This window comes from Pristis pectinata, chromosome 4, assembly GCF_009764475.1.
Source record: "Pristis pectinata isolate sPriPec2 chromosome 4, sPriPec2.1.pri, whole genome shotgun sequence".
In the NCBI taxonomy this organism is placed as follows: Eukaryota; Metazoa; Chordata; class Chondrichthyes; order Rhinopristiformes; family Pristidae; genus Pristis; species Pristis pectinata.
Genome location: NC_067408.1, coordinates 76,554,722 through 76,570,203, shown reverse-complemented (window position 1 = coordinate 76,570,203; position 15,482 = coordinate 76,554,722). Strand labels below are relative to the sequence as shown.

At 43.1% G+C, this 15,482-nt stretch overlaps 1 protein-coding gene across 1 annotated transcript in view; it reads right to left on the bottom strand.

Moving 5' to 3' along the window:
- Window positions 1-15,482, bottom strand: part of LOC127569658 (cilia- and flagella-associated protein 47-like) — a 401,309-nt gene that overhangs the window by 247,761 nt on the left and 138,066 nt on the right. Inside the window, 2 exon segments of the mRNA XM_052014458.1 lie at window positions 7,474-7,587; window positions 9,398-9,486. Of these exon segments, the coding sequence (XP_051870418.1) occupies window positions 7,474-7,587; window positions 9,398-9,486 (203 nt within the window).

The window sequence follows — 15,482 nt, the reverse complement described above, 5'->3', positions numbered from 1 at the left end:
TTTTGGAGCCATTAGGCAAGATCTTGCAATGGTCGATTCGGTGAAATTGTTTGCAGGGAAAGGAGCATCTGCCAAGTGGGAGGCCTTTATAAGTGGGAGGTCCAGAGTTCAGGGCCTGCATGTTCCTGTTAGGGTGAAGGGCAAGGCTGGCAGGTTTAGGGAACCCTGGTTGATGAGAAATATTGAGGCTCTGGTTGAGAAAAAGAGGGAGGCATACACTGAACATAAGCAATTGGAAACTAGTTAATTTCTTGATGACTACAAGAAGTGTAGGATTGCACTAAGATAGAAGTTAGGAGGGCAAAAAGAGGATATGAGAGGGATCTGGCAGGCAAGGTGAGACAAAATTCCAAGAGATACAATAGGTACTGTATATTAAGAGTGAAAGGGTGGCTAGGGAGAGAATAGGTCCACCGAAAAATCAGCATGGCCATCTGTGTGTGGAACCAAAGGAAGTGGGTGAGATTTTTAATGAATATTTCTCTTCAGTTTTTAGTGTGGAGAAAAGCTAAGGAAATGGGGGAAATGAGTGGTGTTGTCTTGGACTACATACAAATTAGCAGGGAGGAGGTATTGGAGGCTTTAAAGTGCATTAAGGTGGATAAATCCACAGGGCCTAATCTCATGCATTCTCGGACCTTGTGGGAAGCTAATGAAGAAATTGTGGAGGCCCTAGCAGAGATTTTTGCTTCATCTCTGGCCACATGGGAGGTTCTGGAGGGCTGGAGAGTGGCTAATATGGCACTATTATTTAAAAAGGGTAGGAAAACAAGCCAGGAAACTACAGGACGGTGAGTCTGACATTGGTGGTGGGTATATTGCTGGAGGGGATTCTGAGGGACAGGATCTACCAACATTTGGACAGGCGGGGTCTGATTCAGGACAGTCAGCATGGCTTTGTGCATGGCTAGAGCAGTGGATGTTGTCTATAATGACTTTAGCAAGGCCTTTTTGACAAGATCCTGTATGGTAGGCTGGTCTAGAAGGTTGGATCACATGGGATCAAGGGGAGAAAGCAGATTTAATTCATAATTGGCTCAGTGGTAGGAAGTAGACAGTGATGGTCGAGGGTTGTTTCTCAGACTGGACGCCTGGGTCTAGTGGTGTGCCACAGGGGTCGGAGGTGGAGCCTTTATTATTTGGATGTGAATGTACAAGGCATGGTTAGTAAGTCTGTGGATGATACTAAAATAGGTGGGGTTGCAGATAGTGTAGAAAGTTATGAAAGATTGCAGGGGGATCTTGATCAGCTAGCTATAAGGGCTGAGGATTGGCAAATGGCTTTCAATTCAGATAAGTGTGAGGTATTGTATTTTGGGAGATCGAACCAGGGTAGGACTTAAACAGTGAATGGTCAGGCCCTGGGGAGTGTTATGGAACAGAGGGACCAAGGAGTGCAAGTGCAAAGTTCACTGAAAGCAGCGTCACAGGTAGATAAGGTGGTGAAGAAGGTGTTTGGCACGCTGGCCTCCATCAGTCAGAGCACTGAATCGAGGAGTTGGGAAGTTATGTTGGAGTTACATAAGACGTTGGTGAGGCCGCATTTGGAGTATTGTGTACAGTTTTGGTCACTGTTATAGAAAAGACGTTGTTAAATTAGAAAGAGTTCAGAAAAGATTTTCCAGGATGTTGCCTGATGGGGTCTGAGTTACAAGAGGAGGTTGCATAGACTAGGTTTTTATTTCCTGGAATTTAAGAGATTGAGGGGTGACCTGTTAGAGGTATATAAGATCATGAGGGGCATAGACAGGGTGAAAGCACATTATCTTTTTCCACGGGAGGGGGTGCTAAAAACAAGAGGGCATAGATTTAAAAACAGAGACGAGAGATTTAAAAGGGACATCAGGGGCAGCTTCTTCACGCAGAAGGTGGTGCATGTTTGGAATGAGCTGCCAGAAATAGTGGTTGAGGCGGGCACATCAGCAACATTTAAAAGCCATGTGGATAAGTACATTGATAGGAGAGGTTTAGAGGGCTATGGGCCGAATGCAGGCAGATGGGACTAGCTTGCTGGGCAATACAATCAGCATGGACGAGTTGGGCTGAAGGACCTGTTTCCATGCTGTATGACTCTATAACTCTTCCACAGATGGAGTAAGTGGTGACCAAATGGGCAGATGGGTGAGTGGTTTTCTGGTTCATTGCTTACACTTCATTGCTTACATTGGCCATCTGTGTGTTCCCAATACATGGCCTTGAGGCTCTCAATATCATCCTGAGTGTTCCTTCTCCACTTTGAATGGGCTTGGGCCAGAGATTCCCCTGAGTCAGTGTGGATCTGCAGTTCTTCATGGAGGCATCCTTGAATCTTTTCCTCAGTTGAACTAGTAGTTCCTTCCCATGACCTAGCGTGAAACAGAGGGTCTATTTCAGGAGTCTAGTTTTGGCACAGACTAAAAGGGCCAAATGGCCTGTTTTTCTGTGCTGTAGCGTTCTATGGTTCTCATGTTGGGTACATGAGCAACATGGTTTGACCAGTGTAGCTAACTAAATGTAACGAGGGCATCAATACAAGAGAGGCCTGGAGACGGTATTGACATTGGTTTGCTTGTCCTACTGGTGAATTTGGAGGATTTTCCAGAGACAGCATTGGTGGAAAATTTCCACTGCTTTGAGATGTCTGCTGTTGGTAATTCAGTTCTCATAAGTATATAGAAAGGCAGGGATCATTGCTGCCCCATAGCCCAGGTTTTATCAAATGCTGTGATGGTGCATTGAAGGCAGTGGTTTATTTCATTATCAGCGTCTGCCTTTGCTGAAAGTTGGGAATATGAATCCTGATAAAAGGGAAGTGATTCATGTTTTCCAGGGTCTTGCCATGAACCTTTATTGTCAGAGAGCAGTGTGTTACAGCAGGGACAGGTTGGTTGAGGATATTTGACTTGCTGTGCTGAGTGTAAGGCCCATCCTCTCAGACATGAGAAACCATTTCCTCAAGGAGGCCATTTTGATCATCTGACCTCACAGCCACAATGATCTGTCTGTAAAAGTGCATGATCCAAACAACAATACTTCTAACATGCATAAATGCCTGAAAAATAGCCTGGTCACAGCTGGTAGCAGTCACTATGTATCCATTAGAAAGAACAAGCTGGTCATTTCTTCCTTTACACCAGAAAAGGAGGCACCTATGGCCTGCAAATTTTGAGAATCTGGTGAAGTCCTGTTCAGTATGTCAGGACAAAACCTTGATCATTCCCTGGCAAATACACATAACCTCCAGCAACTGCCTTTATAATTTCCACTTGTTGAACATGAACATTCTTCAGCATGTGTACCTTTCATACCAATCTTACCTCACCAAACCTATTTCTTCCTATCTTGACTCCATTCTTTCACCCCTGCTACTTACAGGTCTGTGACCAGAGTTAAGATGTCTAAAACCTTTTGCTTCAATTTGGTACCGTTTTTCTCCAGAGGTGACAGTGCAGGAAGTATGCATAATTGGTAGCCCATGCCCCAATTCCAAAGGCATCACATGTCAGTGATAATGACTTCCACAGGTTGTACTGGATATTAAAGGATTCATTATTAAGCTTTGTTCTGAATAGCTTATGTATCTGTCATTACTCATCACCCAGAGCCAGGATTCTCCTTTGTGTAAGATGGCCAACCTTGTTAAAAATATTGAGTTCTGCTGAACCATCCCCTGGAAAGAGTGAAGCTCAACTAGATTGGTCAGATTGTTAGCATTCAATATAGCCGCCACCTTTTCCAATGCAGATCTCTGCTCATTCTTCTCAGTTCTAACCCATTGTCTTTTCCTTCACACTTGATTCCTGCCTTGCTACTTCCTCAACCAACAACATCCCAAATCCATCTCCAGTACAGTGCCCAGAAGCTCTATAGTTTTGTAATTCATGAGACAAATTGCAAGGATAGCGCTGAATGCATCACACCCTTTATTAAAGGTAGTTAACAGTCACCTAACAGCAATGGTTAATTCAAAAATATATCAAAAGTCTTATCACATATGATTCTAAAAGATACATATACAACCATGTGTACTACGGAATGGAACTCCAATAACTCCATTACTCGACATTCCTACTATTTCATTGGAATTCTTGTGGAATAGAACCCCTGTTAGTGCTGGGTCAGGTGATCTCTTTCCAAGTGCTGGAAATAAGCATCATGCATCAACAATGCCCAACCCAGTCAGCTATATGTTGTGGAGCAGATCACAACTACCATCTGAGATTCTTCAAGTGTCAATGAGAACAAAGATAAATATTTACTTCTTGAAGGTTTTCAGCTCCAAAAGGAGCCAGTCTCCCTCCAGAATAAATATATATTCTCTTCTAGAATTTTTATCATTGCCCAGATTTAAAAAGGTCAAACATGCCAGCTGTTAAGTGGCAAGAATTCTGCCAAGAACTTTGAAAACTAAACCAAAGCAAAATTCTCAATATATCCTGAGACTCTCACTAAAACACTCACATAGAATCTCATCAGAAAGTGGCTGCACCAACTGATGTTGGGTGGTTCTTGTTCACTTCAAATTCTGGTCTCAGGTGAGTGATCCACCTATGGCACCTCCATTAGTCCTAGCCACAATTCAGTGTCAGATTTAGCTAATCCATGCTTTGGTTTTATCACTTCATCATTTTGATTGAAAATGCGACTCCCCTTTTCAAGAGAAACAAAGGAATCTAGATGAAAAACACAATAATATTGGAGGAACTCAGCTGGCCAGGCAGCATCTGTGGAGAAAAGCAGGTGGTCAACATTTCTGGTCAGGACCCTTCCTCAGGACTGAAGATAGGAAAAGGGGAAGCCCAATATATAGGAGGGAAAAGCAGAGCAGTGATAGGTGGACAAAAGAGGGAAGGTGGTGATGGGTAGATGCAGGTAAGAGATTGTGATAGGTAGGTGCAGGGAGGAGGAGAGAGAAGATCCACCAGGGGATGGGTCAAAGGTAAGGAAAGAGAGGAAAGACAAGGGTAGAAAAAAAGACTAGGAATGAGAAGAAGAGAAGAAGCATGGTGGGGGGTTACCTGTCCATCCTTAAAATGCTGCAATATTTCAAAGTACAAGAAAGAAATACTTCCATTTTTGTCATGGTTTCCACAACTTGAGGATGTCCTGAAATATCTTTTAAATTAGCCACACTTTTAAAGTAAGCAGTGTAACATACAAATTACCTGCAACAAGATATCACCCCTAGCATTAAAACATGGTCAGGGAATTGGGAATTAGGGGTGGTGGAAGAGAAATTCAGGCTTGATAGCACTCATAGTTTTGAATCCTTTACAGAATGGATCATGTGCACACTTCAAACACAAAGTACATGAGGTGCATTAGTGAAGTGGTTTAACTCCAAAAGATTCAGGTTTTCTGCTGAATGCCAGGTTTCTGCACAAGTCAGAAGCTTCCACATGTGGGAGAATATATAATCCAGTCTCTTGCCATTGGTGTGACTGAGGCCAAACAGAAGCCATTACAGAACAGGAAAGTCTGCCAGAAGAGAGACAGGAGGAGGAGGTTAACATCAGCTCTCTGCAGAGGGCATTCTCAAGAATGCAGTAAAGTATATGAGGGTATGATGGAGCATATCAATGTTATGCAGAGTCCTGATAGATGGAGATTGTTAATAAATGATTGATAAGGGTCTAGTCAATTGAGCAGTGACTGAGGCTCATGGTATAATTCGCAGTGTGTGGCATTTTGAAATGTGTGATTATTAAACTTCTTCCAACTCTGTATCCAGGTTCTTACACAACACTCCTGGCATTGACCTCTGCAGTCTTATGTGTTTTGATGGCATCTCGCCCTGGAAGATTCAATCCATCTGTTGCCAGTCTTCTTTCAAGACTTCCTGTGGAGTTTTCCCTATCTGAGAGTCTTATTTCTCCAACAATAAGCTAAACCCATCTTTCTCAGGTCAGATTTACTTCTGCAGCAATATCTCCAGAGTTTAAGAGGTGCATGCTTGCAAGAGTGGGCCTTTGTCTTTTACCATTCAACAGACAGAGATAAACTGGGCATTGTGAGTCCTGAAGTGACATTCAAGGCTAATCAATTTAACCTCCGGTCTGTTTTTGCCATAAAGGAAAAATATTGGGCCTCACACCAAGAGACATCCTCTCCTCTTCTATTGAAAGTTGCGGTGAAGCTTTTGCATTTACCAGAGTGACAGATGGGGTCTTGATTTCATGTCTCAACTGAAAGATGGCACTTATTACAATGCAGCTATGAAATATAAGTAGAGTTTTTTAGTAAATGTTCAGTTCTCCAAAAGGGAACAAGTATGGAATGAGCTGCCAAAGGAATAAGAAACAAGTTGCTAGAGGAATATGGAACAAGCTACCAGAAGAAGTGGTTGAGGCAGGTACAATAACAACATTTAAAAGACATACAGATAAGTACACAGAAAGGAGGGGTTTGGAGGGGTATGGGTCAAACGCAGAAATGGGACTTGCTTAGGACATCTAGGCATCCTGGGCATCTTGGTCAGCATGGACAAGTTGAGCCGAAGGGCCTGTTTCCATGCTGTATAACTCTATGACTCTACTACAACACTCTTAATCAGCAGGTGAGAGTGCTACCAATATGCCATACCTCAAGTATGGAATAAGGGCAGCACAGTAGCGTAGCGGTTAGCGCGACGCTATTACAGCGCCAGCGATCGGGGTTTGATTCCCATCACTGTCTGTAAGGAGTTTGTACATTCTCCCATGTCTGCGTGGGTTTCCTCCGGGTGCTCCAGTTTCCTCCCACATTGCGAAAAGACGTACGGGTAGGTTAATTTGGGTTTAAAATGGGCAGCACGGATTTGTTGGGCCGGAAGGGCCTGTTACCACGCTGTAAATAAAACTTAAAATTTAAAAAATTTAAGGTCAACTTACTGACCCGTATCCTCCACACGTCATGAATAACATGACCCACTATGGCGCTCCCCCATCTCAAAATGAAGGAGGAAACCAATGACTGCTGAACTGACAGAGAAAGCTCAGTGAAATCTCCCTGTGATCCCAAATGTCAATCAAGTGAAAGTCCAGAATGTTTCACCAGCTTTACAACCTGTATCTACAACTATTCATTCTGCACATTTCATAATCCCATGGTTCTACCATTATTTTAAAATATAAAATCCAGTGATCCTTTTGTAAATGCATTACTTCATGGTACTGATCCAGAACAGGGAGTTATCTTTTGCTCAGTCCTCAAACTCCTGTGATACTTGAGTTCAACCAAAGTATCACTGGGAATACCAGAAATGACCAAAGTCCCCCGTGATAAGGAAGTCTGGAAAAAAAACAGTAAAACTGCAGCTCATGATTGTTATTTCGTAGTCCACAATGCAACATGACTTTTTTTGCTATATGAGGAAGTATGGGATCAATTGTAACTGATATTCCCCCTCGATACTTTTCATGATGATGTAGTGATTTTAAAACATTACAAGTTTAGAATTAAATTAAATCAAACTAATTCATTTGTTAAATAATATAATGTGGCTTTGGAGCTTACCCAAGTTTTACATGTGTTTTTTGACTTTGCATCTTCAGTTTGGCAAACAAGGCTGCAATGCATTTGAAGTCCTCAGTCTTAAAAAGAGATTCACGGTGTTCCATTAAAATCACCCTAGGGAAAATAAAGTAATGTAAAATACTCAAAACTATCTACTTGCTACCTCAAAGCCTTAAAAAGATCAAACTCAAAAACAATGAATTTCCAAGGGAGTTCTTCTTGGCAGAAATGCTCCAGAAACTTCCCAAAATATTGTAACTAACGCATAACAACTTGGAGAATTTGGAATCTAAAAATGGATTCGGCAGATAGATGCTGTTTCAGTTGATGGCCTTCAATGCAAACTTCAGTTACACCCAAGGTTCAGGCCATGGCACTAATGATTGTTTGTTGTTGATTTTTTGAAATAAAGTTGTTCCAGCATGTATTCAGTTCTGAACACGGAGAGATCAGAATAGTTGATGGCTAGAAGTCTATTGGACCTATTCCATGGCCGATATGGCAGTATGGGCATTCACTCCTGCAGTGATGGATGATTTGGGATTTGTGGTGGGTGCAATATACAGAACAACTGGAGCATGGGTTCATTGGATAATTAGGCTGAATATCAGTAGCCTGTTTGAGAGTGGGGTAATGGTATTCAAGGCCTGCAGTGATATTTGGCATGGTGCATGGCACAGAGACAGAAACATTGGGGATCTGTGGTAATGGATGGTCAACAGGGCACCAGATTTGGAGGGACGAGAGGTACAACAGATCAGGACAATTGGTGCAGAGCCTTCAGGGGATAAAAGGCAAGTAATCGTCATTTCACAGGTGTCTCATTCTGGCAATATACTGGGAAAGCTGGGTTGTCCCATGATGGTCACTCCTTTGACAACATGGTCCAAAGGCAGCAATGCATGGTTAATCATATTATCTCATATGCCCTGGTGCAAAAATTTCATCAGAGCTGACTCATTCTTGGAAGTGCTGGGATGAACTTCCAGAACAACATAAAACAACCCAGAAAAAGCTGTTATTCTGTTTAATTCCCCCCAAAAATCTCAAATAACTCTGAAAGAAATTATACAATTGAATCTCAAAGCACCAATCTTCCAGACTTCTCAGGATTTTTCCATTGAAGTTACTGTGAGTAAAAGTGAAAACCCTCACAAAAAATCACAATCTGAAAAGTATCAGCTACAGATGTGCATTGACCAGCAAGATACTTAGAGATGATGTTTTAAAGGAAAACAATGCATGATTTTCCAGAACTTACATATAACTAAGGAAATAAATTATTTCTGGTACGATGTTACAATGTCAATTCAGAAAGTGAATCATTTTTATTCACTATACATTTCAGAGGTTTGATCTATATTGATAGTCTATTTCTAATATTGGCTGAAGATTGTGACACTCATACACAAATAGATACACATGAAATAGGGCTGCACGGTAGCGTAGTGGTTAGCGCAACGCTATTACAGCGCCAGCGATCGGGGTTCGATTCCCATCGCTGTCTGTAAGGAGTTTGTGTGTTCTCCTGTGCCTGCGTGGGTTTCCTCCGGGTGGTCCGGTTTACTCCCACATTCTAAAGACGTACGGGTAGCTTAATTTGGGGGTTTAAAATGGGCGGCACAGACTTGTTGGGCCGGAAGGGCCTGTTACCATGCTGTAAATAAAAAAAAGAAATACAACCTTCTTGATGGTTTTCTGTTGTTGAAAAGAAATAATTCAGGATTATCCAATTTTGATACAAGTATTATTGAATAATGCATGGAAGAAAAATACACTGTGATCAAAGATTTACAGAAAGCTTAAGCCTTTATACTATTGCATGTCATCTATCAAAAGGGTTTGGGTTAATTCACATGCATCTCAGAATAACAATGTGTCAATAGCTTCCACTTCAGCTATTTGTATATCCAACAATTCATACCTGAAGTCTCCCTTTACATTCAATGGGTTGGTAATATTCAATTGTATGCTTTTCTGCTCATAGCATGGAGATTCACATTTAATAGTGGCCTAGAAAATTGTGAAAAACATTGTACAGAAGAAAATAAATTACTCAAAAGCACTTAAACAATCAAACATTCAACAGCAATATGACAGTGATGGCTGTTGCTCAACTGAATACACCAGAAAAGCTGTTGATAAAATGAAAAGGAGTTCTCAATAGCAAAAGGCAAAACAGAAGTTATGAGAGAATTTTCATTCAACATGAGCAGATAATGTGAGATTAACAATGCAGCTGAGTTTTCATTTCAAGGTAAACAACAGTAAAAGAAACAATTTTGAACTGGTGAACATGAGAACACAAGAACTTAAGAAATAGGAGCAAGAGTAGGCCATCGGTCGGCTCTGCCATTCAATAAGATCATGGCTGATCTGGCTGTGGACTCAGTTCCACCTACCTGCCTTTTCCCCATAATGCTTAATTCCCCTACTATGCAAAAATCTATCGAATTGTGTCTTAAATATATTTAATTAGGCAGCCTCTTCTGCTTCCCTCAGCAGAGAATTGCCTAGATTCACTCTTTTCTGGAAAAAGCAGTTCCTCCTCATCTCCGTCCTAAATCTACTCCACCGAATCTTGAGGCTATGTCCCCTAGTTCTCATCTCACCTACCAGTGGAAACAACTTTCCTGCCTCTATCTTATTTACCTATTTTATATGTTTCAAAAAGATCCCCTCTCATTCTTCTGAGTTCCAGTGAGTGTAGTCCCAGGTGACTAAATCCTTCCTCACATGATCAAAGATGGTGCCGGAGAGAGGCGACTTTTTGCGTGCAGCTCCCAAGGAAATTATAAAATACTCCCTTTTACCACTACTTCAGCTGAAATCTGCAGCCGCAGAGACTGCAGTAAGCAACATTGTTTCAAGTCATTTTAAAAAACTGGCAATCTTAAGAACGGGCAGACTCAGGACTTCAGACCACCCAGGGAGTGAGTGCAGCATCTGGAAGCTCAGGGAATGCCTTCATTGTCTCATAAGATGTGGCTGCAGGGCAGGACTGCAGGAAAAACTGAAATGCAGGGCCCGGAGGCCGTCCCTCCCTACCATCCTCCTGGCTAATGTACAGCCTCTGGAAAATAAAATTGAAGACCTCGGAGCAAGACCGCAGTACCAGAGAGACATCAGGGACTGTTGTGTATTCTGCTTCACAGAGACATGGCTCACCCCCAACACTCTGGACACAGCACTCCAGCCCAAGGGCTTCACCATCCACCCTGTGGACCGCACGGCGGCATCAGGTAAAGGCAGAGTCAGCAGCATTTCCTTCATAGTTAATTCATCGTGGTGCACAGACACGACGGTTCTGTCACAGTCCTGCTTCCCCGGCCTGGAACATCTGGCGGTCAAGTGTTGTCCGTTTTATCTTCTGAGGGCGTTCTCTGCCATCATCCTGATGGTGGTGTACGTTCCACCCCTGGCAAATGTCAAGCTGGCACTGGAGGAGCTGAGCACCGCGATCAACAGTCATGAGACAGTGCACCCTGATGCCTTCCCAATCATTGCAGGGGACTTCAACCAGGCCAGCTTGAAGAAATCTCTAACAAACTACCACCAACATGTCACCTGCAGAACCAGAGGAGCCAACACAATCTATCACTGCTACACCACCATTAAAAACGCTTCCTGTGCCATCCCACGCCCGCAGTTTGGCAAGTCCAATCACCTGGCTGTACTTCTACTCCCAACATATGGGCAGAGACTGAAGACCGCAGCACCAGTGGTGAGGACTGCAAAGATATGGTCAAGAGAGGCAGAGGAGCATTTACCGGACTGTTTTGAATCGGTATACTGGACCATATTCAGGGATTCATCTTCGGATCTCAATGAATATGCCACAGCCATCACCAACTTCATCAATACCTACGTGGATGAGTGTGTGCCGTCAATAACATACCAAGTTTTCCCAAACCAGAAGCCCTGGATGAACCAGAAGATTCACAGTCTGCTGAGGGCTAGATCTGTGGCGTTGATGTCCCTCTCTGATTTCCTGGACAAACTGATGGGAAGGACATCAGGATACGACGCCCGAATCAGACAGAATTTTAAAGGGAAAAGGAAGCCCAATATAGATGCAGCACGAAGTACCCTGCCCATGTCTAGATCCATCCCGGGACTTTGCGTTTTAAATTTCCTAAAGAATTAGATGTGTAAGAGGGGAATTAGCATAGCAATTTTTTTTTGGCTGACTTTGGAAGACCCCTGTCGCCAACTTTGGACAAAGTGCAGCAACTTCAGGCTGCAGCGCCAGTCCAATTCGATTCAGAATATCCCCAGTATGCAAATGTGATTTTGTCATTTGAAAGGGTTTGTCCGTTCTGCAGGCACGTTGATGTTATTTTTCACATGCTGATCCCTCCTTCAAATCAAATGCCGGGAATAAGTTATTGAAACGAACGCTTTGAGGGAAAAAGTACATGAAGAATGTGCTGGTTCTGTGGCCTGTTTATGATGTTGACATCATGATTGTTTTATTTAAAAAAAAGACTGGTATGCCATTTTCCGAATTATGTGACCCATGATAAAGCTAAAGTAAATGCTTATTTACTCTTTGTCTTTATATTCCCAGAACCAAAACCAAATATTTGGATTGAGGGAAACAAATTGCAGTTGAAATATGTTGATTATTTGAGTTACAGACGACCCGTTTGTAAAGGAGACATCACGATATACCTATGAATGCTGACAGTTAGTACTCCACCTGATGAATAACACCAGCGATCCAGAACCCTACAAGAAGTCCTGGTATGACCTATGGAAGGCCATCGTGAGAGCGAAAAGGCAATTCCGTGTAAAGTTAGAGATACATTCCAATGCATGACAGCTGTGGCAAGGTTTGCATGCCATTACTTCCTATAAGGCGAAACCCAACAGCATAAATGGCAGTGATGCCTCACTCCTTCATAAGCTCAACGCCTTTCATGCACGCTTTGCAGGGGAGAATAACACTACACCTGTGCAAATCCCCACAGCATCTGGTGACCCTGTGATCTCTGTCTCAGAGGCCAACATCAGAATATCCTTCAAGGGGGTGAACCCTCGCAAGGCGTCAAGCCCCAACGGTGTACCTGGCAGGGTACTGAAAATCTGTGCTGACCAACGGGCTGGAGTGTTCAAGGATATATTCAACCTCTCACTGCTGCAGTCAGAGGTTCCCACCTGCTTCAAAAGGGCATCAATTATACCGGTGCCCAAGAAGAGCAAGGTGAGCTGCCTCAATGACTATCGCCCGGTAACATTCACATCTACTGTGATGAAGTGCTTTGAGAGGTTGGTCATGGCTAGGATTAACTCCTGCCTGAGCAAGGACCTGGATCCGCTGCAATTTGCCTACCGCCACAACAGGTCTACAGCGGATGCAATCCCACTGACTCTCCACTCAGGTTTGGGGCACCTAGACAACAGCAAAACGTATGTCAAGCTGCTGTTTATCAATTACAGCTCAGCGCTCAAAACCATCATCCCTTCAGTACTAATCAACAAGCTTCAAAACCTGGGTCTCTGTACTTCCCTCTGCAGCTGTATCCTCAACTTCCTTATCAGGAGACTACAGTCAGTACAGATTGGTAGTAACATCTCCTCCTCACTAACAATCAACACAGGTGCACCTCAAGGATGCATGCTTAGCCCACTGCTCTACTCTCTCTATACTCATGACTGTGTGGCTAGACACAGCTCAAACGCCATCTATAAATTCACCAATGACACCCCTGTTGTTAGCAGAATCTGAGATGGCGATGAAGAGGCGTACAGGAGTGACATAGATTGGCTGGTTGAGTGGTGTCTTAACAACAACCTCACACTCAACGTCAGCAACACCAAGGAATTGATTGTGAACCAGGAAGGGGAAGTTGGGAGAACACTCACCAGTCTTCATTGAGGAGCCAGCGGTGGAAAGGGTGAGCAGCTTCATGTTCCTGGGCGTCAACATCTTAGAGGATCCATTCTGGGCCCAACACATTCATGCAATCACAAGGAAGGCATGCCAGTAGCTCCACTTTGTTAGGAGTTTAAGGAGATTTGGTATGTCACCAAAGACTCTTGCAAATTTCCACAGATGTACAGTGGAGAGCATTCTGACTTTGCATCACCGCCTGGTGTGGATGCTCCAATGCACAGGATCGAAAGAGGCTGCAGAGGATTGTAGACTCAGCCAGCTCCATCACGGGTACAATCCTCCCCGCCATCAAGGACATCTTCAAGAGGTGGTGCCTCAAGAAGGCGGCATCCATCATTAAGGACTCTCACCACCCAGGACATGCCCTCTTCAAGTTACTACCATTGGGGAGGAGGTATAGGAGCCTGAAGACTCACACTCAACATTTCAGGAACAACTTCTTCCCCTCTGCCATCAGATTTCTGAACAGTCCATGGACACTACCTCATTATTCCTCTTTTGCACTATTTAGTTATTTTTGTAATTTAGAGTAATTTTTATGTCTTTATGTCTTGCACTGTACTGCTGCCACAAAACAACAAATTTCACAACATATGTCAGTGATAATAAACCTGATTCTGATTCATAGGCTAACCCTGTCATCTCCAGAATCAACCTGGTGAACCTCCTCTGCACTGCCTCCAAAGCCAGTATATCTTTACTCAAGTAAGGAGACCAGAAATGTATGCAGTCCTCCAGGTGCAGCCTCACCAGTACCCTGTACAGTTGTAGCATAACCTCCCAACTCTTAAATTTAATCCCTCTAGCAATGAAGGCCAATATTCCATTTGTTTTTTCGATAACCTGTTGCACCAGCAAACCAACCTTTAGTGTTTCATGCACAAGCACTCCCAAGTCCCTCTGTACAACGGCATGAGGCAATCTCTCGCCATTTAAGTAATAATCTGACCTTCTATTTTTTCCTTCCAAAGTAGATGACCTTGCATTTACCAACATTGTACTCCATCTGCCAGACCTTTGCCCACTCACTTAACACATCTATATCTCTTTGCAGGCTGTCCACATCCTCTGCACAATTTGCTTTTCCACTCAATTGAGTGTCATCAGTAAACTTAAATATGCTGCACTTGGTCCCCTCTTCCAAATCGTTAATGTGTATCGTGAATAGTTGTGGGCCAGCACCGACCCCTGTGGCACCCTGCTCACCACTGATTGCCAACCAGAGAAATACCTATTTATCCCAACTCTCTACCTTCTATCAGCTAACCAATCCTCTATCCATGCTAATACATTACCCCCAACTCCATGCATCCTTACTTATGGATAAGTCTTTTATGTGGCTTCTTGTCGAACGCCTTCTGGAAATCCAAGTATACAACATCCACTTGATCCCCTCTATCCACTGTGCTTATTATATCCTCAACGAACTCTAGTAAGTTTGTTAAACAGGACCTGCCCTTCCTGAATTCATGCTGTGTCTGCCTGATGGAACCACTTCTATCCAGATATCTCACTATTTCTTCCTTAATGATAACTTCAAGCATTTTCCCAACTACAGATCTTCAGCTACCTAGCCTGTAGTTACCTGCCTTTTGCCTATCTCATTTTTTAAACAGTGGCATGATATTTGCTGTCTTCCAATCTGCTGGGACCTGCCCAGAGTCCAGAGAACTTTGGCAAATTATCACAAACACCTCTGCTATAACTCTGCCACTTCTTTCAGCACTCTGGGATGCATTCCATCAGGACCAGAGGACTTGTCTGCCTATAGACCCACTAGTTTGCTCAGCACTACCTCTCTAGTGATAGCAATTGTATCAAGGTCCTCACCTCCCATTGCATCAATAACATCTCTCTTTGGCATTTAGACGTGTCCTCCATCGAGAAGACCACACAAAATAGTCATTTAAAGCCTCAGCCATTTCTGCATCATTCAATATTAATTCCCCCTTCCCATCTTCCAAGGGACCTACGTTCACTTTAGCCACCTTTTTCCACTTTATATAATTATAAAATCTTTTACTATCTGTTTTTATGCTTTGTGCTAGTTTACTTTCATAATCTATCTTCCCTTTCCTTATTGCTTGCTCAGTGGTTCCTTGTTCCTTTT